At 39.0% G+C, this 27,833-nt stretch overlaps 1 protein-coding gene across 4 annotated transcripts in view; it reads right to left on the reverse strand.

Annotated features, from left to right (window-relative positions):
• Positions 1 to 1,033: 1,033 nt before the first annotated feature.
• The window catches only part of POSTN (periostin), a 33,447-nt gene continuing 6,647 nt past the window's right edge, over positions 1,034 to 27,833 (reverse strand). The window contains exons 4-23 of one of the 4 annotated variants that reach the window (XM_084769027.1): positions 27,570 to 27,727; positions 24,841 to 25,005; positions 23,797 to 23,943; positions 23,180 to 23,321; positions 21,751 to 21,963; positions 21,055 to 21,189; positions 20,065 to 20,213; positions 18,721 to 18,857; positions 17,536 to 17,666; positions 16,963 to 17,093; positions 16,770 to 16,872; positions 16,599 to 16,666; positions 16,228 to 16,273; positions 13,500 to 13,580; positions 10,459 to 10,548; positions 9,318 to 9,407; positions 7,088 to 7,165; positions 6,577 to 6,660; positions 2,978 to 3,019; positions 1,034 to 1,816 (exon numbers count right to left, since the gene is read on the reverse strand). In XM_084769027.1, coding sequence (XP_084625153.1) covers positions 1,779 to 1,816; positions 2,978 to 3,019; positions 6,577 to 6,660; positions 7,088 to 7,165; positions 9,318 to 9,407; positions 10,459 to 10,548; positions 13,500 to 13,580; positions 16,228 to 16,273; positions 16,599 to 16,666; positions 16,770 to 16,872; positions 16,963 to 17,093; positions 17,536 to 17,666; positions 18,721 to 18,857; positions 20,065 to 20,213; positions 21,055 to 21,189; positions 21,751 to 21,963; positions 23,180 to 23,321; positions 23,797 to 23,943; positions 24,841 to 25,005; positions 27,570 to 27,727 — 2,228 coding nt within the window. In that variant the 3' untranslated portion in view covers positions 1,034 to 1,778. The remainder of the gene's footprint in view (positions 1,817 to 2,977; positions 3,020 to 6,576; positions 6,661 to 7,087; positions 7,166 to 9,317; positions 9,408 to 10,458; positions 10,549 to 13,499; positions 13,581 to 16,227; positions 16,274 to 16,598; positions 16,667 to 16,769; positions 16,873 to 16,962; positions 17,094 to 17,535; positions 17,667 to 18,720; positions 18,858 to 20,064; positions 20,214 to 21,054; positions 21,190 to 21,750; positions 21,964 to 23,179; positions 23,322 to 23,796; positions 23,944 to 24,840; positions 25,006 to 27,569; positions 27,728 to 27,833) is intronic. The other 3 variants (XM_084769028.1, XM_084769029.1, XM_084769030.1) reach the window with 3 other exon arrangements.

Genomic DNA, 27,833 nt, shown 5'->3' on the forward strand with positions numbered 1-27,833 from the left:
AAAACTAACTCCAAAAAGAAGTTTACCCTTTTGTTAAAAAAATAAATAAATCAATGAGTTTTGCACTTTCTGTCGTGTGCGAGTTTCACGTAGAGGAATCCAAGTGAGATCGAGCAGAAATGAGTTGGAGCTAAGTATCAAAGGCGACCAAGAAGACTCAAGTTCATAGGTCAGAGGGCCACAAAGGAGGGAGCACTCAGAGGGCCAGGGTCTGCTCCTGGAAAGGATTAGGCCGTGATGCTGTGCAGAGCCTCCCTTCCTGCTGTGACCTGGTGGGTTCTGGGTTGCTGGGCATTTTCTCTCCTGTCAGGGAGTCCAAATGAGTGATCCATGTAACCTTATCACTCTCCTATGCTCTGATGGGTTTTAGAAACCCGAAACTACTGAGTACTTTTTCAGTAAACAGAAAGCTTTTTTCCCCCTCACGTGAAGAACCTTTACACAAGATACTTCCTAGGTGTCTACACAAGCCACTCCCTAGGTCCCACAGTGGTACCATAGGGCTAAGCTCAGTTTTCTGAGCCAAGTTGGCCATTTAGGATACAGTCTAGAGTCTTCACTCCACCCACCTCAGTTTTTGTGTCTCCAGTGACCACTCTATAGGACAATGTTTGATTTTAGCCCGCTACTGCCGGCTCTGTGCCTGTTGCATTGCTGATTGTACTTGTTTATTTCAGCCAGTCCAACCTGAAGGTGCTACTCATTAGTATCTGAGGCAAAAAGCCAATCCAACGTTCTGCACAAACCCATTGGTTCCTCCTCTGTGACATACAGTAAGCACTCTGGCTACATTAAGTCTTGTTGAAGGGCATCTGTGAGTCACACTACACCGAGCCCAAGAATAATTAATTGATATCGTGTGTACTATGACCTGTTTCTTTCATGGCAACTCATGGTACATTATGAATAATGGCTGGTTGGCTTTTTGCCCTTTGGGGAGAGTAACTTTCTCAATTTTAACAGCTTAACACAGTTCCAGGCTTATATTAGACACATTGGCAATTCTGATTATCTTTTTAAAAAACTCACATAATTGTTTGAAAATTTTGAACAACATTATTTTATTCAGTTTTCTTTATTGAGTACTTGTTAACAATAAAAAAAAAAGGTAAGAAGTCGTATTCCAAAGTCTAAACTCACTTTTAACTTAAGCCTTGAGTTTTCTGAATTACCCGGTCTGAAGTAATTCTCTTTATGCCTGAAGAATGGATTTATTGCAATGTTTGAGAGAAAACATGTGTATTGCAAGAAGCATATGACAATCATCTTGAGAATATAAATCAAGTGTAAAAAATACCAAAATTTAGCAGGAAACCCACATTGCATAAGAAATAGATAGCACACACTGGCTGTAACTTGGTGGCTTCATTTGTCGGTTATGTTCTGAACGCCCCTTTGACAGCTTAGCTTCTCCTGGAAAGGAATGCTTTGGGTTTTTCCATAGAGTACATTGAGCCTCTCTCTATCTTCAGATCCCATCACAAGGATGATCTTTGGTGCCTTCCTAAGCTGATTAGATCTTTTCCCATTGAGATAATGAAAGCCCTGAATTGCCCTTCATTTCCTTCAGTTCTTTCCCCACAGGAGACTAACTACTGTTTTCCTATGTTTCTCATTCAGAAACAAAAGAAATTAAATCTGTGTTCAGACTCGCTTGAAGATTGGTTTCTGTGTGCTGGCATTTCAGATTCTGAAGTCAATGTGGCAGTTACTGTTTCCCTTAAAACCAGATTGTTGATTTCGGACTGTATAAACTCTGTTGTCTGGCCTTTGGGTTTTCACTGAGAACGGCCTTCTCTTGATCGTCTTCTAGATCCTGGGTAGAAGGAAATGAGAGTACTTAGATGTGAATAGGACAAAATCCCATGGGTGGCCTGTGCACAAATGTGTCTGTCAATAGCAATCACTGTTCCTTGTAATAGGATTCATTTAGACCATGTTGTCTGAATACAGTCTCCACTTTATGGTGAGAAAGACTTTATGCCTCAGTCAAAGGTGTATGAAAACATAAAGTTTGATGACTTTAAGTCTCTAGGAATTTGAAGTGGTTTTGCATGCATATAAGAAATTCTTGATAAATCTTTTAATTAAGAACATATGCAATTGACTACTTAATGTCAACATTCTATATACTGGGTTGGCAGAAGGTCAGGTTTTTATACGCAGTATTTATGAGTCTTGTGAGTTCTTTTTATTATTAGTGTGTAATTATCTCAAGTATTAGAAACTTTCAATTCCAGGTGTGTAAGCCCTATGAAGAAAATCTTTGCTCTTTTAATACACTGAAATATTTACTAATTTAAGAGAAGATATTATAAGAATAGGCATAAATGAGGAAATTGTATTGTGATTATGATATATACAATAGATAATTAAGCTATGTACGTACTTATTTGACTACTAATTGACTTATGCCTTACACCTAAGTAATATTTACAAGGATTTCAGTCTGCCTGTTCTCAGCTCTGATATGAAAGCATTTCTTTTTTTTAAAAAAGATGTTTGTTTATCTTTTATGTATTTGAGTGTTTGTCTCTGTGTGTTTGTGCACTATGTATGTGCAATGCCCACAGAGGCCAGAAGAGGGTACCAGATCCCAGGAACTGGACTTAAGATGGTTGTCAGCCATCACATGGGTGCCGGGAACCAAACCCATGTCTTCTGCGAGAACAGGAGTGTTCTTATCTGCTGAGCCATCTCTTCAGACCCAACATTTCTTTCTGACTTAATTCGGTGCTTCAGTACACTTAACCATTTATATAAGTCAGTTTGCCATTTTCAAGGTTTGTCCTACTTAGAGTCAAGTAATAAAGCACATAGAGAGCTTATTTCTTGACACATCACTACAAACTTTGCATCAAAACTCACTAAAGTTTGTGTCTGTACAAAGCCAAAGTCCAATAACCTGCATTAAGTACTCTTCTTTAACTTATAGCAAAATATATCAAGCATGCATTAGTGTAGTTGATACACCTACCTTGAACCCTTTTGTTGGCTTGTATCTTCTTTGCAGGTGTGTCTAAAATTAAAGATGTATAGTTAGAAATGCTTTGGGATTCAGGTAGATTCAGGAGGCCATTGCCAAGGACAAAAGTATGGAGTATAAGTAACCATTGCTTCAATGTGTAGTTGCTTGAGTAGTAAACTTACTGGTCCTTAGAATTGTAAACTTCCACTTCCCACACATTGTAGTGAAAGTACATCAAAATATAATGCTTTATTGTGTCCTTTGGAGCCCTTTAACTTGTGCCATTTCCATATGGAATAAGTGGCTTTCATATTGCTGACATTTTAGTCAAATGTGACACTACTTTCAAAGAGAGATACCCACATTTCAGTTATTGTGTGTGTTATGTGTGCCTCTGTAAAATCCTCAGTATAGACTAATAAGCAATTTAGAAATGTGCCAATGTCCACTCCCCCTGACTCCACTGTCCATTCTATGAAATCACTGACAAATTAACTAGCCATAAATAATAAAGCTTTTCACCTTTTTCTTTAAAACTTCTCTATGTGTAGAGGTGTTTTACCTGCATATATGTCTGTGTGCTTCGTGTTTGTCTAGTGTCTGAAGAGCACAGCAGAGAGCTTAGCCCATTGATCTCGAGTTACAGACAGTTGTGAGCTTTCATGTGGGTGCTCAGACTCAAACACAGGTCGCCTGGAAGAGCAGTCAGTGTTTTTAACTACTAAGCCATCTCTCCATATCAGAATTTTTTTTAATACTTAAGAGTTGCAAGTGGTCATGTGATTTGTATTTTTATAGTTGGAAAACTAATTCTCTAATCCTTTTAATATGGCTCGTGATGTCACTATCTTAGAAGCCTAAGGTAACATTTTATCTTCACTTTGAGGGTATTTAGGATTAAAGACTGAATGGTTCCTGTGGCGGTTTCATTTTCTGATTGCCTTCATTTTTTTTCTCTAAAACTTTACTTGTTTTCTATATATCATCAACACTAAACAATAAAGCCAATTTTTATTGTGTTTTTCAATTTCGTGAAATTAAAAACCTAAGCATAGTGTAAGATGTACAATAGCAAGCAAATAATAGCATAAGTTACATCTTAATGGATTTATGATCTTTGTTCCAGTTTTAGCACATTTCCAACATGTCAATCATCCATAAGGCAATAATTAAACACAAACCATAGAAACCTTTTCAATATTCAATAATAAGAGGGAAATGTACTTCAATAAAATAATTCTAAGTCATAACATAACAAATAGTCACTTTCTTTAGCTACAGGTTTATCTGATAATAGAGTAATGGTTTATAAAGTATCACCACAATAAGATGGATATAACCTTAAATATTGGTCAGTGGTGTGGTTTATAGTGAGCTTAGTCTATTTAATTGTAAAATTGATATCAAGTTCAAGAAGAATCTTATAGATTCCCCTAGTCAAATGGATGACTGCTTTCAGATTTCCTCACGTAAACTTGATAGTGCCTGACAATGGGGTTTTTGCCAAATATTAATATTTTGCTATGACAGCATCCAAATGAGAAATGTTCAATGAAGCTCAAAACATGTGAGAAGGAAATTATAATAAAATCGAGAACCTGAGTTTGCTTTCTTGGCTCTCAAATATCTTAAAATGACAAGAGCTTCAGGAAGTGAGTCTTAGTTGGATGGGGGAGAAAAAAACAGATGCCTGAGGTGAGATTTGTTTCTCAGGGAAAGCTTGCTGTTTAGAGAGCTAGAGAGAGAGAGCTAATCGGTCTAGTTAAGGCCCAGATCCTATTAACTACATTGCATACTGTAAATCTTTAAAAAGATCAACTTATTTTTTTATTTATGTGTATGTGCACATGTGTGAGTTTATATGCATCAAGTGTGTGCAAGTCTAGCAAAGACCAGAAAAGGGTGTCAGAGGCCCTGCAACTGGAGCCACAGGCAGTTGAAGGCTGCTATGTGAGTGCTGAGAGCCAAATCCTAGTAGTTTGAGAGAGAGCAGTAAGTGTTCTTAACCTCAGAGCCATCTCTCCAGGACCACACCCTCCTTTTTAAGAAAAGAAAAATCCCTAGCGATATTTTGCTAAACCTTCCAAAGTGGCACCCTTGAAACCAATTCCTTAGGCCAGGGGCACTTCACATCCTAGAGAAGTAAAGGAAACTGAGAAGACAGAAATAGAAATAACTCCATTAATTAAAGAGAAAAGACATTTTCTTGAAATATAGTACATATATGCTAGAAGGGGGGGAGATCAATTCCGTAATATTTAAGTGCCATTTCAAAGAAGACTTTCAGAGTCTTATTAGTTAAAGGGAAGGGGCATACTTACCCATAGCTTAAGCCTACAAAAATGAAACAGTATAAACAGGGACAGGTTCTAATAAATCCTCTAAAAAGCACTGCCATTCCACAAAGCTGCTGACTATGGCAAGGGTTAAGAAGAAAAACAAAGAATTCAATTTAAATTCCACAATGTGTTCGTTCTCCCTTTAAGATCTTATATGTTTTTATGGTAGAGAGTTACTTAGTGAGCTTTTTACTGCATTATCAAGGAACCATTGGTTTCATTATGGCTTAAGATATGCCGTAGGCCCCTGCAGTCAGAAAGGAAGTCTTGTAGTTTTTAAGACATATGTGAATACATGCTTTAAAAAATACATTGTTGGTTAGATAAAAAAAATCACTTCACAAATCCAGACCTCCAGAAATATACAGGATCTTAAGGAGTTATTTTTTTTAAATAATTACATAGAGACATAGTTATACAATTTTTTTAATTATGAGGAGAAAGCCCTGGGAACTGGATTTTAGATAAAATCAGATTCAGTTGTCTTTCTTGATCCATAATATTCTATAAGAATGTATTCATTGTAGACTTCTATTTACTTGTACTCTGATGTTTTGCTGATAGTAAATTGAACTAAAGTGCATTTATTTAGCTGCCAATGATCCAAATGATTTTTTAAAACATTTTCTATTTGTTTGAATCACTATCGCTGAGAGTTTGTATATTTTGAATCCTTTTTTTTCTTTTGAAAATAAGTCAGTTTAATGCCATAGACAGAGAACATTCCATACTTCAAAGATTAATTTTATATGCTAAAGACTTTGTAATCCTGAGCATAAATTATCACTCAAACAGTAAGCAGGAGCACATATTCACTTGCAAGAATGTAGTTTTGGAAATGCAAGTTGCTAAAAGCAATTTTTAATGCTTAACTAGGCACCTACAAACCCCCAAACATGCCCATTTTTGTTATGGGGACAGTGAATACATTTTTGGAAACATAAAAAGCTTTTTCAAATTTAGACTTATCTGCTAGCCAGCGAATCATTACTCTGCCACATAGTCTAAAGAGCTGCTCAATTTCCTGTGTCAAGGCAAAAAAGTATTCATTGCTCCCCAGTTTTACAGCATAAAACTTTTTAAAGACTCTTGAACCAGTAATTACACTGTGGACTGACCACTTACACACACCAGTCAATTTGTTGAAGATAGCCGATGGTGCAGTCTTTTTAATGTAATCAAAGGAACAGCCTACCCAAGCAGTCTTTAAAAAGCTGAAGCACTCGTCCACCACCTGTTAAAGGGGTTAGTTGCCAGGGTTTTACTAACCTCCCTGAAGCAGTCTTTTAATATCCTCATCTTCAAAAAAGTGACCATCGCCACCTTCAATGAACTTTGTGACCTTGGAGACCTCTGAGAGGATACATGTTCACAGCAGAAATTGGGTCACACAATAGAAAGGAATTTGACACAATACATATGCCACCAGCTCAGTAAAGACTTCCGGACACTTCTCAGCTCCTCCTGAGTTTTTGTTTGGTGTTGATGCCTGGTACAATGTTTTCATGGGTGCTGAATCAACATGTCAGCAATGTGGACACTGGCTACCGTTAGCATACTAGAAAAGCCAACCTGTCCACCTGCTATCAGTAGACCAGCAAAGAATCCATGCAGCTACCACTTTTGACCTTGACCCTATTTTTGGATGTCCCTTATGCTGGTGTGGAGTATGAACACTGGAGCAAGGTGGCATAAACAGAGTGTTCTAGGCCTTCAAGCTGACTTCAGATGTGGGACAGGTGGCTCAACACCACGCTCTTGCTTTTCTAGACATACTGACCTTTTTGCAAGAATTTCTCCAAGGTCTCTCCTGCTTCTACACCTCCCGTGGAAATCCTGGTGTACTTTATCTCAGGACCTAAAGGAAAGAGGGTTTTGGACTGTGTGGGCCACATGGTCCATTCTAAATCCACTCAGCTCTCTAGAGTAAGTTGTGGCCATGGGCACCACACCAGTGATGGACAGGGCTGTGTCCCAGAAAGGCTTACTGTAAAACACGAAGCCCACACTTTATTAGTGGTGGGCTTGTTTAAACAAAATATATAGAATAGTGAGTTTAGAGTTTTAGGCTAATTCATAGATGTGAGTCTCATAGAAAGCTTGCTGTTTCAGACAGATTCATGTACACTTTGCTAGGTAGAGGGGCAGATTTTAACATTAATGAACCCCAAAGGAAGTTTCTCTTAGCAGTCAGTAACTCAGTAACAAAATGTAAACTAAAAGCAGGATGTCTATGTGTAAAAAAAATGCAACTGGACCCATATTTGTCACCTTGTACAAAACTCAAATCCAAGTGGATTAAAGACCTCAACATAAAACCAGAGACACTAAGTCACTTAGAAGAAAACGTGGGGAAGAGCCTGGAACATATTGGCATAGGAGACAACTTCCTGAACAGAACACCAACAGCCCAGGCATTAATGTCAACAATTAATAAATGGGACCTCATGAGGCTGAGAAGCTTCTGTAAGGCAGGAGACACTGTCAAGAGAACAAAGTGACAGCCTACAGACTGGGAAAAGATCTTCACCAACCCTACGTCTGACAAAGGTCTAATATCCAAAATATATAAAGAATTAAACACCACCAAACCAAATACCCAATTGAGAAATGGGGCTTGGAACTAAACAGAGAATTCTCAACAGAGGAATATCAAATGGCTGAGAAACACTTAAAGAAATGCTCAACCTCCTTAATCATCAGGGAAATGCAAATCAAAACAACTCTGAGATTCCATCTTACACCCATCAGAATGGCTAAGATCAAAAATTCAAGCGACACCACATGCTGGCGAGGATGTGGGGAGAGAGGAACACTCCTTCATTGCTGGTGGGAATGCAAACTAGTACAGCCACTTTGGAAATCTATCTGGTGCTATCTCAGAAAAATGGGAATAGGGCTTCCTCAAGACCCAGCTATTCCACTCCTTGGAATATACCCAGAAGATGCTCCAGCACACAACAAGAAAATTTGCTCAACCATGTTCATAGCAGCCTTATTCATAATAGCCAGAACATGGAAACAACCTAAGTGTCCCTCAGTAGAAGAATGGATAAAGAAACTGTGGTACATATACACTATGGAATACTATTCAGCTATTAAAAACAAGGAATTCCCGAAATTTGTGGATAAATGGATTGAGCTAGAAATGATCATAATGAGTTAACCCAAAAGCAGAAAGACTCAAATGGTATATACTCACTTATATCTGCATATTAGCCCAAGGGGCATGCCCCATGAAAACCTTCAATTACCAGGAAACTGAGACAGAGGGGAAGACATTCTAGTGGGGCTCTAGATGAGAGGATCATGGGAGAATGGCAAAGTAGAAGGATCCAGAGGGTCCTAGAAGCCTACAAGTAGAACATTATGATAGGCAGATTTGGGCTCAGGGGTCCCGCTCAAACTAAGGCACCAGCCAAGGACAATAAAGGCAGTAAACCTTAAACCCCTACCCAGATCTAGCCAATGGTCAGAACATTCTCCACAGTAGAGTGGAGAGTGGGATATTACTTTCTCACATACTCTGGTGCCTCACCTTTGACCATGTCCCCTGGAGGGGGAGACCTGGTGGCACTCAGAGGAAGGACAGCAGGTTACCAAGAAGAGACTTGATACCCTATGAACATATACAGGGGGAGGTAATCCTCCTCAGGAACAGTCATAGGGGAGGGGAATAAGGGGAAAATGGGAGGGAGGGAAGAATGGGAGGATACAAGGGATGGGATAACCATTGAGATGCAACAAGAATAAATTAATAAAGGAGAAAAAAAGCATGTAGAATACATGAATAAAAGTCCATGTTTACAGTCATACCTATGAAGTGGTCTTAGAGTAAGACATAGACAGCACATTTAGAATATTATTTAAAAAAAAAAAACAAAATGAGAAATGGAGTAACCATAATAGTCCCATGACAAAGACTAGGTTTGTGTAATGCACATAGTTTAGGGTTAGTATAACTTGTGTTTATAATCTGAGGACAGCTCAGGCATGGAATTTAAAATTACCTGTAATGATTCGTTCTTCCCGGGTCTGTTTTTCAGTGATTTCAACAGGAACCCCATCAATGATTTTGGTGTACTTTTTAATGACTGGCTCTGAAGGCAGAGAAAGAATGCCAAGTGTGATTTACCCTCTTTTTTGGTGTTTATACTTCCAGAGCTAGAGATTTTGATCACGGACGTGTTTCTCACAGTACTCTTGGTTAAGAGTCAACTGTAGTTGTTGTTGGAACTGACTATGAAGAAATTCGGACCAGTCTGCATAATTTTTACATATCAGGTGAGCAGGAGGATTAGCTGGCAAGCTGAGCTGGCATGGTAAAGGAGATCTTCCAATAATACCTAGTGCTGGCTTGCCAGTGCTGTCTCTAAAAGGTTTACTGCAATTTTATGTTACTTGGGTGTGTGTGGGGGGAGGGGTACATGTGTGTGTGTGTGTGTGTGTGAATGTGTGCATGTGTGTGTGAGTGTATGTATGTGTAAATGTGTGTGAGTGTTGGTGAGTGTTATAGGTACGTGTATGTGAGTGTATGTATGTGTGCATGTGTAAGTGTATGTACATGTGTGTGTATATGTATTTAAGTGTATGTGTATATGCGTACATGTGTGTGAGTATCGGTGTCTGTGTGTGTATGTGTGTGAATGTATGTATGTGTGTTGTGAGAGTGTGAGTAAGTGTGTATGTGTATGTAAGCTATGGTGTGCCTAGAGAGGTAAGAAGACAACTTGATCTTTTACTATGTGGGACCCATGGATCTACCCCTGCCTATTGGGCTTGGAAGAAGGTGTCTTTCCCTACTGACCATCTCACCCGCCAGAGTCTTACACAAAAAAACCTCAACCCACTTCTGTATTTTTTTTGTGTTGACATTATTGTAGTAATTACACCTCATGATTACCATTTTTGCATATTCATAGAAAGTAATGCAGGAGCTTGATCCTTAAATTACGGTCGAACACATTTAAAAACAAGCTACACTACATTCCTGACTAGCTAGCAAGCACTCATACCTCATAAACATAATCTCTCAAACGTGTGTAAAATGCAAGTCAAGAGAAAATCGGCCATTTCATACTTCTAAATTAGCACTATTTTAAAATGTCACAGGGATGCTCCCTGGGCAATAGAAAAGGCACAAGCTGTTACCTCCATGGATCACTTCTGTCACCATTTCACCTTCTTTAATCAGTCTGAAGTCAGGTTCACCTTCAATTTGGATCTTTGTCATTGCAGGTCCTGAGACGTTATTTTAGGAGACAGATTAGTCCATTAAAATAGCCCCTTACATTTGCCCAAACAAGAAATTTATTTCCACGTTTTTTTTTTTTTTTTTTTTTTGGTATTCAGACTTCAGTGTTTTGATTTTATGAAACCAGTTTTAAACATTTCCTGTTGTTCATAGGTTAGGTGATATTTGGGAAAACAAATGATCCAGTCCGTTACGCTGCAGCTCCACCCCCCTGCCTTAGCATTTACAATGATGCACGAGCAAGCTGTGCACACTGTGCACACCGTCCATCATCCCTGGTTAGTGGGTGTAAGGTATGATCACACAGAGTATTTGTGTGGCTTTCTCTGGGAATCAAACAACACGTCCTGACTGCAGGTGCTTGAGCGGCAACTCGTTCAAATCACACTTGGCCATAGGACGTCATCTGCCAATCTTTACTGGAATATTTTATTTAATACCTCGTATCCCTCATGACCTCACATTTTTGTCCAGGAGCATAGGTCTGCACACAAAGAAATCTCTTATACTTACCTTGAAGATGCTGCACTTTAGGCATTAGAGGGAAACTGACTTGAGTACTCACCTTGACTAAGAGAAGGGTGTCACCAGCACCATGAACTCACTAACAGTACTCAGCCCTTCAGTGCACAGTGGTTGCATTTGACTTGCAAAATGATTTTATTCCCAGAGAAAATCAATTGGAATGTTAGAAAGCTTACTGCTACATTAGTTGATCAGGAAGAATTTAAGGAGGAGTGAGAATTATTCAGTTCAGTACATTTAACTTGTACTTTTCAATAGCTGAGTGGAGTTATAATTATCTTTGAGAGGATTAATTTGTTTGTTGAGAAATCATCAAAGCACACCATTACCCAGAACTAAGTAATAAATAATGTAAGACAGAAAACTGTTCTTTCAACCCATAAGTCTTTCAAGCCATGATATTTTATATGTGAGCCCAGTAGGAGTGATTAACATAAAGGGTAGGGTTAGCTTTTCAGATGTGTAACCCTCAAAAGGAAGTGTGCCCAATGGCTCAAGATAAGGAAATGGGTTAGCGCTATGTGTAAGGCATTTTTTTTCTTTAGAAAAGTCAAGTTGAAATTCTGGAAGTACCTTTTATTATTAACTATTACAGAAGAAAGAATATGTCATATGTGTATATATATATATATATATATATATATATATATATATATATATACATATATAAAGTAGCTTTGAAAACATCTATCAGGGTTACATTTTAGCTGACTTATTCTTAATTCTGAGTTTTGGTTTATTCTCTTTTTTGACAAAAATATTGTAAAATTATATCTTGGACTCTGATGCATTTAGTAACAACTCAAAAAGCATTAATGAATTCACAAAGTTCAGACCCTGAGAAGGGAATGGAAACTGTGGATGTTTGCCAGGATGGGTATCTCTTTCTTCTGTTATGCTAGCTAGAAGTAACACTTTCCAGCCCCACACTGAGGAATATTTAAGGATGAGATGATCTCATCTCCCTCCAGATCACTGTGAGGAATAACCCATGTAGGCTTGTGCTCAAGGATGATTCCAACTGAAGAGTAACATACAGAGCCCTGATGACAAAGACTAGGAGGTTACATGAATTGAATAAAGAAGGGAGGAAGGAGAAAAGCCTTTGAAAATGGGAACACGGCATATGTGAATGGCTTTAGTTTTGGAAGCTGTGCTTCAGTTATAGCAAATTTTATTGACTATGGTTTCAAAAAAATCCAATGTTTTTGCCTAAAATCACTTGGTTTCACATGATCAATATATTATCAGCAAAATACCTTAAGTTTAATTTCTTCTTAAAACCCCAACCTTTCTTCATTAACAAATAAAAAGCGATCAAATAATAGAAAATTTCCTTTTAAAAAAGCTAAGCACAGATGTTAAAGGTTAACTCAACCGTGGAGTCAAGAATGAGGGAACATCCATGGCCAACCAGGCACAGAATCAATTTTGTGTTTTCAATGCATTTAAGTCAGGCTCGTGCAAAGGAAAGAGACACATGTATTTTTGAGTTGTCATGCCAGAGAATGGAACACAAACCTAAACAAACCCAAATCCAAGCATAATTAGAACAACAGTGTTCCCAAGATTCAATTAAAGGCGTAATCTGTTCCTCTTTTGAAAGACTGTGTCTTTCTCATGGAAGAAAGATGACAGCGAGCATATTCTTTGTGGCAAATTATCACTGCAACAAGCATTAAAATGGACACTATTGCTTCAGTTTGATCTTAGAGATAGTAAAAATGCATGAAATCAAGGTAATATCCAAGACGTTGACATCAGCTAACACAGTATAGAAAAAACAGTGTTCTTTCTAATAGGAGAGGTATATATTTAATATGTTTATATATAATATATGTTCAGAGTTGAAATGTAGATCCAGGGTCTGACCTACTAAACGGCACTATTTCCTTTTCTGTTTTGGCGATCTAAGTTTTAAAGTATATCATGTCTGTTTGTAACTTTTGAAGCTTTAATTAGTGAACACCTTCTATACCTTTTTAGATTGCTTACTGGAAAAATGCCTCTATATTTTTTCAAACAATTTTCTTTCAATGGCATAAAAGAGAATGTGTGAGTGATATGGTGAGGTTGAAAATAAAGCTGCAGAAAGAGTGTATTTTCTGAAGGAACTTACAGCAAAAATGTCCAAGATTAATTTGTCAAGTGATTATCTGGGTACTAGTGTTGACCCAACCTCATTTAAACTAAAATAAATACAAGCAAATGTACTGAAAATACTAGGGATGCACCATCTACTTTGCTTTAAAAAATACTGCACCCAACAGTCTGCAATTACCCAAGCATGCCCTTTGTAAAGGAACATTTAGCATGTTAGTTTCAAGAAGAATGTAGTATATTTGCAGAGATGAGTTGATTACATGGCGTTTTTCCAGAATGAAAGGTACCAATGGAGATTGTTGGTTTTTACCTTCAGTTTTGATAATAGGCTGAAGACTGCCTTGAATGACTTTAATTTTTGGTTCCACGAGTTTGGTTATAATTTTAGTTGCTGAAAATATAGAAAGTGGAGCATGAACGAAGTTTAACTAGAAACAACTCCAATGAAGTTGTCCTTTTTAGTCGCTGTAGGGTGTTAACTTATCAGATGTGGTGCCTAGTTCGGGCAGTCACAGGAAATAGTCGCAGCACGCTAGTGTCTTCTCGTGTGTCCAGCTGCTGAATCCTGCAGGCCAGCGACCTGACTGTGTCCTGGGAGCAGGGGTGGGGCAGGGGCCGCTAACTAAATGCTGCACCCTACCTAGAAGTCTACCACTCTGACTTCCCTTTGTGCTTCTTGAGAATACTGGCTGTGCAGCAGCAGAAGACAAATAAACATGATTAATTTCACATAACGCACAACATCTTAAATTGCATTGTCAGATTATTTCTCAATTAAAAGAAGGATATGGGAAGAAAAAAGACCCTTGGAATACTCCCATGCATTTGGTATAGAAAAGAAAAAAAAAATATATATATATAAAATAATTCTAGATAAGATTAAATTTCAGCCAGGAAGTCATGAGCTTTCTGCAACAAACATGATCTGGTCAACATTTAATATTCAGCTTTGTTATAATAATTTTAAGTTGTTTCCATGTTAGGTGAGGTTATCATGGCTTTTAGTTGTGCAGTGGTTTTGTTTGGTTGTTTGTTTGTTTGTTTGTTTGTTTACTGTATGAGCAGGTCCTCAGATCTACAAGTCTCCTCATTCCTAAGTAGAAGCCTTAAGAGATGGTCCCAGTAGTGTCAATTTCAGTCACAGCACAAGTGTGACACAGTCAGTGGTGCAGTGTGGGTTTCTGCCCTTCTCAGCTTCTGCTCTTACATGTTAGGTGTGTCGACCTTTTGAATTGGTGTGTGGGGGCCTTTATGGGAACTACTTCTCAACCATAGGTCATCTCTTGAAAATTCAAATTATGAAGCTCTAAAATGTATCAGATCTGTGTTTTCAATTCTTGATCCCACAAACAGTTCTGTCACAGAGGACCCTTCACCTGGAGCACACAGGAACCCTGTTGCGATTGTGCAAGTGCCATAATGAATCACTTTGAAGGTTTCACATGCTGAGGAATTCAAACTTTCCGATCTTGATCGGCACTTTTGCTTCTCTGAAGGCTTAAGTCATTTGGACAGCTCTCAAGATTTCCCAACTTTTATTTTCTATGTAAAATAATTTGTATCTGACAACTTATAACAAAGTGTGCTCTTCAATAAAAAATTAAAATGTGTGTGTGTTTTTTGGGGGGTGTGAGGGGGGGACAAAAAAATAAGCACAAAAAAAAACTCAGAAGAAATATTTGAGACAAGTTGACAAATGGTTCTGGAAATGAATTTTTGCTTAATTGGTCCACACTTCTATTTGAAACAGCCAGCGATTTAAACCCCAGAGCTACTTAAGGTCTCTCAAGTGGGCTGATGAGTTGCTACATTTGCATAATTTTGCAAACATAATTCAGATAATACTATAATAGTATTTTGGTTCATTATAATCAAAATACTGTGTTGCCATGTACAACTAATAGTAGAACTGATGTACAGGAAGTGGGAGAGATAAATATTTTTGTAGAGACGCATGTCATGGGAGAGAAAGATGATGTCACATATCTGATGAATTAAGGTGGTGAGGACACTTTCATTTATTGTAAGATCTGTTTTTCCGTGGCTGGAATTTAGTGAATGCTAAATCATCACGGTTCCAGTGGAATCTCTAAGGCAGCTCTAGGGGCCTGGGCCTGGGATTACAGCGGTCATAGCAAGTGGGGAAGTAGACATTTTGTTTTGCTCCAGACATTGGCTTTTCTCCTTTTTATGTCTAGCATTAATTTTTAAGGAAAATGTCCACAAGTAGATAAGTGAATGTTCATGATACAAGGAAGAACACTTTTCTAGTCAGAATAAGACAAGTAAAGTAGTGCTTTAGCCTATTTGACCGTTTTATGGTAGAGGCAAAACAAAATGAGAAGAACTTCAGCTTAAAAGCTACAGGGAAAGAAGTCGGGGGGGGGGCGGGGGAGGGGCAAGGAGAAGTAGGAAAGAACGCCCATAACGTAGAAGCTAATGATGATTGACAGAAGCATTTACGATGAGAGTGAAATGTGCATTGAGATTGCTAAGCAGTTGGGCTTTGATCTTGATAATCTGGTACTGTAGGAGGTTAAAACCATAACTTAGCAGACTTGCAGTTCCCTTGCCCGGTTTTTGAATGTGGTCGATTTTGAACCAGCATCTCCTAAGAATTAGGGCTATCCTCCACATCTTCCCATGCACAGCTCAGGCCCAAGGCAGGGTGAGTGACAACCCTCTGCTACGCTCTGTCCTTGTGCCCACTCATCAACATTCCCAGATAGCTTGGGAGTGTCTTCTAGTAATCCGTCCTCTTGGATGTCCTTTTCACTTATTTTCCCTCACTCTAGTGCTTGTTTTTACTCTCCAATAGTGAGCCACTTTGTTTCCAATTAGAAAGAAGTGGTTCAATAGTCTCGGAGGATGTGAGTGAGCCTATGAGGCTTCTGCCAGATCGCCAGCCCTGTTTGAAGGGCAAGGAGTTTCAGCCGATTTGGAATTCTAAATACCAGATTATCAGCAGTCTTTGGATACACAAGGAGAAGTATTTGCATATCATCTCTACTTGTCGCCAAAACTGTTCTTATACTTACTGTAGACAGTCATGGGGATTTCTTTGAAGGTGCTGCCACGAACAAACTGAAAATAAATGTTTATGCTTAGTAACAAAAAGTTTATTGCATTCCAAGAACACTGTAATTCCAACTAAAATAAAAGCCTCTAAGGTGACTCGATAGAAGTGAAGTCAGGCCAGGTGCTATAAAAACCACCAGGTTTGTTACTAACACTTTTAGTATTATAAAATAATGAATACACTATTAAGTATATATGCTATGCTATATTTTTCCTGTTTTTTATATTATACTAATGCTATACTAATAATATACTATACTGCTAGCCTTTTTTAGTAACCCTAGAACTTCTGCTCAGCATGCTATAAATAAAACCCAATAGTATTCTGTACCTTGATTTGGATGTATTTTATCAGTTTGTTCAGTATTTCCAAGAGCTGATCGTTTCCAACTGGAATGTCTGTGGAGAGAAATATTCAGCGGACATGGTGAGAAAACGGGTGTCAAAACCTAAGGTCGTAACAAGCAGTGTTAATCCACCCACACGCTCAACTCCTACACACCTGCTGGATAGAGGAGCTTATCTACGACGTGAATGACACCATTGGTCGTCATGATGTCAGATTCTCTGGACTTCAGCTCATTCACCAGAAGCGTCTCATTTACCTTTAAAAAAAAAAAGTGATGGTGAGGAGAAAGTGCGTGAAGACCATGTAATGGTCATAGGCACTTTATAGATTTCTTCCAGTAACTTACTCCTTTCAGATAGATTTTGCTTCCCTGTGTGGTCTTCAGGATGTTAGTGACTCCGGGTTCAAAGCCCTTTCCAATATACACCCCTGGGGTCAGGTGATAAAGAATGATGTTTTGGAGAGCATTTTTATCACCTGTGGAAGAGAAAGATGCAGCTTTAATAATAAGTTGCTTTTCTGACAATTTGAAACAAGAACTAAGGAATAAAACATTTAATTGTCTCAGTTTTTCTTGTTGTCTTTTTCTACAATGTCAACACTTTCTCATCCATGTCAACGCCTTATCAAAACATTAGTCATTTCGTTCTGTTTGAACGATGCCAATTAGTCTTGAAATCATGACAGCTTCCTTTTATACCATGCAATTGTGTGACTTCAATAAATTAGTATGACAGTAATCAGTTTACTAATAAACATTAATGAATGACTCTCCTCACATTCCCAAGTTGGATAAAGGAAACCAAAGCTTGTTAAGGAAACCATGTGGGGGCTTTTTCCCCCCTGAAATACAGGCAGAAAAGGAAGATGAAAGTCTCTTGATTTGATGGGTAAATGGCTGCCATTCTCCATCACTCACCAATCAGAATCTCTCTTTCCTCATTTGTCATTCCTTTGAAGGCGTCATTGGTTGGTGCAAACAAGGTCCAGTCTCCAGGCTGTGTCAGGAGATCTTTCAAATCTGCAGCTTCAAGGAGGCTGAGGAAGATGCTAAACACAGAGAATGTGCATTTAATTTGATATAAGAGTTAGACTGAGGCTCACTCAGATACAGAGCAGAGTGAAATTCATGTATTGTCGAAACAGTGAGAAATCATTTCACACATTTTCATATAAATGCAATTTCCCTGTTAACAAAGGCTTATAATGGGGAAATGACTGAAATATATAACTTATAAATTTCTCCATCTCTATTTTTCTTATGAAAGTATAAAGTCACAATTTATGTGACAACAAACTTCTGTTTCATTTGATATTTTATTGATGAGTCTTTTTTATATTATCATTTAAAAGAAATAATTATAAGTAAAATCTCAAGGAATAAATCAAACTATTAGATTGTTTTCCACCTACCAAATAATACTACAATACCCCAGGAACGGACCAAATAGCACTTAAAACATGCATTGATTCAAAAATATTTGTATGAGTATTTTAATTTAATTTTTTAATATTTCTTTTTAGAATTTCATTTGCATCATTCCTCCATCTTCCATTCTTCTAACTCCTCATGTGTTGCCACACCCACTACTCTTCACTGTTCTTTAATTACCGTAACACACACACACACACACACACACACACACACACGTATATATAAATGCAGCCTGATGAGTCCATTTAGTGTTGCTGATATGTACGTGTGTTTAGGGCCAGCATGTGGTTAGACAGACTGCTAGGGGGCTCCTCACTTGGGAAGGTGGACTCTTCCTCTCTTTGAGCAGCCATTACTTGCCTGTAATTCCCAATTTAGGGTGCTGTCTTGTGACATTTCCTTCATTCACACTGATGTGTCACCTGGCACTGTCATTGTGAAGGTCTTAATCAGGTGACCTCATTGTTGTTATGAGTGTGCTTCCCTGCCACAGATAGAAGCCATTGCCTCACAGCCTCTTACAGTCCTTCCTGAACTCTCCCAGGATGTTCCCCGAGCCTTGGGTGTCGGGTTGTGTTGTTAGTGCATCATGTCTTTGGGGTTAGCAACACCACACCGGATGCTTCTCTCGGGCGGCACCGCTGCAGCAGGCACAGGTGGTAGACTTACCTAAAGCGCTTGTCTTGCCTCAGTTTGTCGTGCAGGGATTTCTCTGCTGGTTGGATGATCTCTCGGAATATGTGAATGGCACCGTTCCTTCCCTGCTTGCTTCCTTTCACCATGCATGAGTTTTCAATGCAGATAGCCTAGGGGTGGGAAGAAAGACCCATGATGCCCTTCGGTGTGGGAGATGAGTGAGCCCTTCCAAGGGGGCACTAGACTGATGCAGCCTGGGAAAGCAGCTTCTTCCCTCCTGTCGGTAGCGTCTTGTCTTGTCCTGTCTGTAGCGTCTTGCACATTTGGCTGTGTACTTCTCATCCAGGGCTGCCACCAACCAAGCCACCTTTTGCATCAGGCCCCTGCATTCTGTCAGCAGACTGCAGACTTTGCACAGGATTTTCATTCTGTCTTTTTCAGTCAACCTGTCCCAGGTTTAGTGATTCTTTATGTTCACATGAGCCATAAATATTCCAGAAATCAATGATTCACATTTACTACATTCTCTTGACTGCAAGACCAACCAATTATATGTATAATCCTTAACTTCATTTGTTGTTTTTTTTAAAAAGACATATGCATATTTTATTTAATATATGCACATGTATAACTTAATAAATTCAGATATATAATTTAATGTGGGTACATGTATATGTTACTGTATTCATATGCATAATTCAGTGTATGTACATGTGTAATTTAATATATATACATTTATAATTAAAAGTTAAGCTAACTTCCTGAAGTATTCGAAATGTATGCCCTGCCCTTGTGAAGCCTTAGTAAAAAGCGTCCACGTGCCACTGCCATCTGTCCTGTGTAACGCCTCCCTCCCCAGGAAGACTTTTTTTTTTTTTCACTGCATTGCAATTCTACCAATCAACGTGTTGAGGAATTTTCCTGCAGGAAATAATACTCTAGATTCACTTGATAGGATCCAGAAATGTGTGTGGGTCTTTACAAATCACCTTGAAAATCACTCAAAAGAAATTCTGTTGCTGAATGGGGGGTGGGGAAAAGGACACCACAGTGACACCCTCTATGTGTTTGACTCGTCATAAAACCTGTCCTATTATCTATGAGGTATTCTACAAGGCAAACAGTTATCTTATGGGGGAATCTTCTGTTTACCGGAGCAAATGCTAGTTTATCCGCCATTCGCAGCACATTGGTACAGTATCCTAAGTGCCTTTCTCAGAGCTTTTCTTATCTCTGATCCTATGGACATCAAACTTCACAGTCACATTTACATGCGTGTGAGGAACATTAGCTGTGGCAAGTCTTCGGCCAGCATGTGCCGGGTGACATTCAGGCCACTGTGGACACACGTATTGGACCCAGGTCTCATTCACCTACCGTCCGATACACAAACACGCGGAGTTGTTTGCCTCCGATGGTCTCCAGGATCTGTCCATTGTAGAGGTCGCTGAGGCCGACTTTTACTTTCAATATGTGATTTTGCAGAATTAGTTTAAGAAGGCGCTGGTCCATGCTCAGTGTGTCGTCTGTGAATAAATTCGTTAGAGAGGAGAGTTATCGTGTGTGGGTAACATGGCAGGAGGAGAAACATGAAAAACTTCTCAATCTGTTCATGTGAACCAACACCTCACTCACATCCTAAGGGAGTTGGTTAAATGCCCAAGGCCAGCAAGGCCATCTGCCAGAACTGACCCATCGTGCCAGGCTATGTCCATGAAGTTCTTACTGGGGAAACAATGGCTACATCTACATAGGGACTGTTTACTTTCATGACAGTCATCACCAAAATCTAAATCTTTACAGTAGCCATTTTTCCCCCTGACAATTAGATGTTCCCATTAGTCACATCAGTGACTGTTGATGAGTTATTTGTAAGTTCGTGCTTGTTACTGGTCAAGGGATCAAAACACACAGACTCCAGAATGAGGCATAGTACCAGGACATATGCACGGTATTATTATAAGGGAGATGCTGTTATTTCTAGAAATTCTAATTTCTCTACCTAATAATTTCATATATTAGAACTCAATATCTAGAAAACATTAAAAATATGATTTTTGTTCACTAAACTTTTCTTTACAATTTATGTATATCCATCCTTCCATGTGAAATAAGTTTTACAAATAGGCCTCAGCACATATTTTAAATGCTGCCAGTGGGTAGCCATCACTAGATGAAACACAAATACTTCATATCATGATCCGAAGTAACTCTCTCTTCTCTTTATACATTTAGAATTTAACACCGACATCTTCCCGACTGTAAATTCTAACCACTATTTTCTATAATATCTATTATTTCTTATTGAGAATAATCACCGTGAAGAAAGAAGGGAGCAAGAAAGCGGGGACAGACACCAGCACATACCAGAGAATGCATTGTTCACAGGCGCTAACAAGGTGTACTCCCCATCCGGCTTCAGAGAAGATGCCAAGCCTAACTGGGCTACCAGATCTGTGAAAGTGGTCTGCTGCTTCCCAGCCAGCTCGATGACTTGTTTGGCTGTAAGACGAAGCATTGCCATCTCAGTGATGTCATCATTGTTACAGTTCCCATCCCAGCGTTCCTAAGTCAATGCCTCGCCCTGTTCTGCTCCTGTACGCTATTGACTTGAGTGTCAATCTAGTAAAACATCCCTCCCTTCCTTAGTATGCAAGCTCTACTTTCCCTGTCAGCGGCTTCATCAGTACAAATAATCTTAGAGGGAATATTCCCTCTGTCTTCCAAGTACTGTTTGAACATTACTTGCCTTTCAGCTCTTTCTATACTATGGGTGAACCGCCTCTTTTTTTTTTTTTTTTTTTTAACTGAAAGTTTACCATCAAGATCTATCCTCCGGTTGCTGAGAAACACAGTAGCAGTGTGAAAACCCTTTATAAATGCTAGATGCTGGGTGAAGGCCCTGAGCGGGCTGCCCATGACTGCACAGGCTTCAGAGTCGGCACTCGGCGAGCATACAGCCAGTTCGGTGTTTGTGTTTCTTCAGACTACACAATAGCTCCTCATGGACTTGCTCTCCATATACCTCAAGGGTAAGTGAAGTGGTGGTGGGGCCCTGCTCACCTGAATCAGGAATGAGGACTTCGTCAATCAGGTGGATGACACCGTTCTTAGTCACGATGTCTTTCTGTTTCACCATCTTGATTCCATTAATGGAGATGCTATCCCCCTCACACCCTATCTCAATTGTGTTTCCTTCCATGGTCTCGAACACGGCTCCTCCTGTAATAGCCTCAGAGCACTGGAGGGTGTTTAGGATGTGGTACTTCATGAGAGCTAGGCAGAGAAATGAAGGGGAAAATCAAACTTCACGGCAAGGGAAATGACATTTGACCCTTAAGTTATGCACTGCATTGTGGAACTGAATTCACCAAGGAAATATGACACGGATGTAAGCATTGAGATGCTAAAATCTTAACTATGCATGTCCTGAAAAGTGGGTACTTTAAATCAGTGCTTTTAGAAATAGTTTAGCTTGGTAGAAAGAAAAGAAAGAGAATTAAAAACTCTCCAAATTATTTGTATAGCACCAGGAATTTAAAAAAGAATGAAAAGAGGAAAAGAAAAAGTCTTTTGGCAGTTTGTGAAGTTGTTCGTTAGCTATGACTATTCTAAAAACACTCAGAATGCTACATTACCCCTTCCAAAAGACTATTCCTGATTTGTAACACAGCTCTAGAGCCTAAGGGCTGGGTGAGACGTTCTTTCCAGACTTTCATGAAGAGCATCTGGGGCCTAGGGAAGGGGTCTGTCTTACCCTTGATGTTATATCAAGGCTTACATCCTCAAAGTTGGTCAGATTAATTTGGATGAACATATTTGGAGATTGAATATATAAAATTTGGAAGCGCAAGGCAAAGACTGGCTGTTGAAAGGGAGGTTGGAAAGGACCCAAATGAATTTGTGAATCAGAGAGAACCATATAACTTCTCAGTTTAGTTATAACTTGTAGTAAAAATTTAGTGTTGGAAATATGGTGTAATACGCAATCCATATTAAAATCAGACCTAAAATTATTCTCCCACATTGGATTAATTTTTTTCAGCTTTCAAAAGATTTATTTGTCTTGTTTTATGAGTATGAGTGTTTGCCTGAATGTGTGTTCATGCACCACATGCAAGCCTGGTGCTTACAGAAGCCAGAAAAAGAAATCACATTCCCTGGAAGCCTGTGGTGTGTTGGGAATCGATCACAGGTCCTCTGCGAGGCAGCCAGCACTCTTAACTGCTGAGCCCTCCCATCAGCCTCTTACTAAACTTTCATAACTTCTTTAACTTACTTGTTTGGAAACAACACAAATGGCTGCAACCTCACAGCTGTTTTTAATTAAGAATATTTGCCTATTCTTTCAGCCTTTCAAAGGATGTTTTCCAGAGTACCTCATGTTAAACATTGTGGGTCTTTCCGAACTCAGCTGCCAGTATTGGCAATGACTGGTCTTTTTTTCATTGCCTTCATCCTAGGCCTCTGGGAGAAGAACACATTTTCCTACCTTCCGAAGCCACTTTGTCTCCCATGATCCTTTCTAGGACTCCTCGTGGGAGTTTCTCAAAAGCTTCATTGGTGGGAGCAAAGAGTGTGAAGTGTCCATCTCTTCCAAGGGACTCCAGAAGGTCAGAGGTGATGGCAGCCGCCTGAAACACAGAGGACTTTCAGAGGATGGCATGAAGTCCTGAGAACACTTGTCATACATTTGTCCTAGAGTGTCAGGAGAGCATTCACAGCTTCACCAGAGACATTTGCTCACGTTAAATTGTTAAAATAGTACTTTTTGGCCCAACCAACCAAGATTTTCCCAATTTTCCTCATACTGTTGCCTAGAATGAAAAGTCTGCCAGTGTTAAATCCAACATCTAAGGCAACCAAATCGACATGTTCTAAAGACTCCAAGCACTCTGTAGCCACACCATGGGCCTATATCATTCATGGTCAAACATGTATTATTACTTTATATGGGATGGTATCGCCTTTGTGAAGTGGAAATGGCTATTTCATGGAGTACATTGTTGCAGTTTGCCATATTTGTTGAATAGCATTTCTTGCAGTCTACAGATCTTGTCAGGGAAGGATGGTTTTCAGTGGCCCGGGGGAATCTGCCCTGGGTCTTACTCTGAATGATGAGAGCTCATCTTCTGCTTCAATGAAGTCTTGGATGGAGGTACCAATTTGTGTCAGGACACGGTCAATGACATGAACAACACCATTTGTGGCAATCTGGTTCCCATGTATGACTCGAGCACAGTTCACAGTGACAACCTGCAATCATATGAAAAAAAAATCACAATTTGCCATTGACTGCTAAGACAGCAGGGTGATTTCCACATTCCCATTTGTACTGGTGGGTTTGATGTAAGGAGCCTCCATGCTGGGAGTGCCTGTGCTAATAATCCAATAGGTATAATGTAACAAGCCTACATGCCGAGTGCCTATGCTGTGGATTAAGACTTGGCTATTGTCAAAGAGAAAGCAGAACAGTTTAGAAACCCAAGTAACCTAAGCATTTCTTGAGCTCCAAAGCAAATAATTTCTTTCCTTCTTTTTTTTTTTAGTTACTAACTTTGTTTTTATTCTTTAATATAAATAGTTACAAACTATTTCTGATCTAGGCCAAAGAATAATGTAAAGAATTCTAACTATCTCTGAAATGAATTCTGAGAGAGGAATAAAAATCACCATTGCAAAACTGTCATGACGTCTACTGAACAATAAAAAGTATTGCCTCATTGCTGGGATTTCCTCACCTCTGGAAATTTCAAGGTTGAAAATGACCCCTGAGGCCATATCAGCAACTTGCCATAGTCTAACTAATACAAAACTCAAGAACCTCAGCCAACATAGTGTCCAGAGAGTAGCCAAGAGGGTAGACATCACCCTCTTAGTTCTACACGTCACCATCTGTAAGAAACGACTTAATACACATTGACTCTAACTGCCAATCATTCAGTCTTTAGGAAGAATTCAACTAGATTGAGATGTTATGTGGCTAAAATTTTTTTTAATCATAATACAAGCACTTGCATTATACTGTCAAACATTTTTAGCATTTCTGTGAACATTCTATCAAAGGAACAGAACCAATTAAGAAAAGCACGACTCAGAAATGTAAATCTTATATGTAAATAAATAAATAAAACTTTTATAAATAAAACTTACCCCGTTGGGATAATGGTTAATAAAAAGCCCCAGATTGTTGTACATTGAAGGAATAACCATGCCGTGTTTCAAGTCCTTGGTTAACATCCTCTTGTTAACCATGTGGCTATGTAAAGCGTTCAGTAACTCGACATTGACATTGTTCTCCAGTCCTCTGCGAATGTCCTAGGAAGAACCAAATTAAAGTTAGTTTGTTGTGGTTTGTTACTGAAGTTCTTTTATGCACTTGGTTTGTTTGTTTTCTCTCCTACCCTTTAAAATGGTTTATTTTAGTGTGTGCATGTGTGTGTGTGTGTGTGTGTGTCTGTGTCCCCCATGTGTATGAGAATCCCTAAAAGTGTCTGAATCTGGAGTTATAGATGCTTGTGGACTGTTGATGTGGGTGTTGGAGACCAAACTCGGCTCTTTGGCAGGTCTTCTTAACTGTTGTGGTAGCTATCCAGACCCCTGTTTCTACTCTTTGTGACCTCATTGCATTATCAAGTGATCATAGCAAACTGACAAAAATAACAGAATTATATTATTTCAACTGATTGATGAATTTTGGGATTTCAAGTAGTCAGTGAAGGGTCCTAAATCTGATAGGATGCTTGGATATTTTTATGGACAAAAACTTTTAAAATATATTGATGAAGAGATGGTCTTCATGTAGTTAATAACTAGGGGTGTGACATCATCAGATACAATATGGCAAGTAAGTAGTGACATCGGGCACTCAATATGCTGTTATATTTGTATACAACACTTGAGGGTTTTTGTGTTTTCTATGCTTGATTTTTTGGAGGCAGCGTCTTAGCATGCAGCACAGCCTGGCCCCAAACTCATGGCAACGCTCCTGACTCAGCTTCCTGAATGTTAGATTTAATCATCTGCATATACTACCACTCTTGGCTAGCACTGGAGATATAAGGATTTACTCTTGACACTACACTAGTCTAAGCGTTCCTCATCCTGTACCTTCCCAAGGCTGTGCTTCACATCAGCCTGTACACATGCTACTGTGAGTGCAATGAAGAGCAAGGAGAACTTCACGGTACTTGTCGTGTCACAGCAGACAAGGCACAGAGATGAGGGTAGAAGGGCATCATGCTTTAAGAGGTCCATTGATGGATGCAGCTGCTCTTATTAGAGTGAGTCAGAGAGAGGTCCACGTGCGGGAGCAGATAAGACTAGAAGAGGCGGGGATTGCGTGATGTCATTCTGCATGCTAACGCAGAGTGACTGTTGGGCAAGCAACTCATATCTATTCCATTATTGCTCTTTTTTTTGTTAATTCCTCGAGTAATGTTTGAAATGTGTTCTGAAAGGCACAGCGCTGTGAAAATGGAGTAAGGAGTAAGTTAAACCAGCAATTAAACTGAAGAGTGTGCAAGGCTGGGATTCAGTGATCAGGCTTGGCATCTGGAAAACCAACCAAAGGGTAAAATTATTCAGGAGGAGTGTCACAGAAGAACATGATATTAGACTGATGTTTTTAAGAAACTAAGATGAGGGAGCCAGGTCATTTACAGTGATTAAGTCTGAATGTTGATATGGATTCTGCCTATTATGTGAGAAAGGGTTGAAATAAATCAATTATTTACCGAGGTAAGAAATGGCTTACATTCTCAGTATACTTTATTTATGTACCTATATTATATTAATGTGGAGAATAGAGTTGCTGGGGTTCCAAGAGAAATCAGCACAAACCCCACAGATTTCATAGCTGCACACGGTAAAGTGAAAGTCAGAGCCATCAAGATGCAAGCAAAGGACAGGGTGCAGTTCCGGGAGGAAACATCTAACTTTTACTACTAGGGTGAGGATGCCCAGGTGTGATCAGGAGGCGGGAAAGACAAAGTCATGACTCAGCATAACTAACACAGAGCTACAGGAGCACATTCTGCCTGAGGAGTCACCTTGAGCCACTCTAGAAATTGTCTCCACATGAGCAGAATGTAGGAATGTATTTCTCTATTAGTTACATAATTTTTTTGAGACAGGGTTTCTCTGTGTAGCCTTGGCTGTCATGGACTTGTTTTGTAGACCAGGCTGGCCTTGAACACACAGCAATCCACCTGCCTCTGCCTCCCGAGTGTTGGGATTAAAGGCAAGTTGAGGAATGTTTTATGACTTAATCTGTCATGAATTAGTCTGTTCGTAAAATCAAATATTGTTTATAGCACTTGGTTCAAATATCCATACATATTTACTATTCTGCCAGCCTTGGAATAGCAACCTATATAGCATGTAGTTATTCATATATAAACAAGTATAAACTATTTGTTAGAGCTTTCTTTCTTTGCAACTGTAGCTATGTTGTTTATAAACTATAATATATGGTTATGTGATATAGCTTATAATAAATAGATTTTTAAATATTACTAGGCATTTTAAATTACCTTTATAATAGATATGTTATCTGAAATTACATGTATTTTTACAACCAAGAAGGTAAGAGAAGAAGAATAAAATATAATAATAATAACTATTATTATTATTATTATTATTATTATTATTATTATTATTTCAGCTCATTCTTCTCTTTAAAGAGATTGTCTCTTCTGGGGAGGTGCACTATGACAGCATGAACACACACCACCACTGCCCCAATAACTCATTTTTAAATATTCTCATGTGTATGATAGAGAAATATGAAAGGTTTTTGGATTAAATATGAGTTGACCAATTAAAATGAAAATGGCACTGTCACACAAGAAATGTCTCAGATAATGCAAAGGCTGCCTTACAGAGTCCAGGTTTTCCCAAGCCTCGTTACTCGGTGCAAAGTACGTGTACGACCCCTTTCCTTCAATCTCTTCTCTCAGCTTTGAGACGTCAGAATAGTGCTGAGTGGTGGTGGCTCCCACAATGCCCAGCGTGCCATAAACATGGTCAATAGGCATCACTGAAATAGTCAGAAATGAGCAGACACTTAGAACTTGACTTCTAGAACATGCTTTCACAGTCATTCAAACCTTCCCTATTCCCCAATACATTGAACTAATCAGCTA

The sequence above is a fragment of the Acomys minous genome, assembly GCF_964271855.1.
Source record: "Acomys minous genome assembly, chromosome: 19".
Taxonomy (NCBI): Eukaryota; Metazoa; Chordata; class Mammalia; order Rodentia; family Muridae; genus Acomys; species Acomys minous.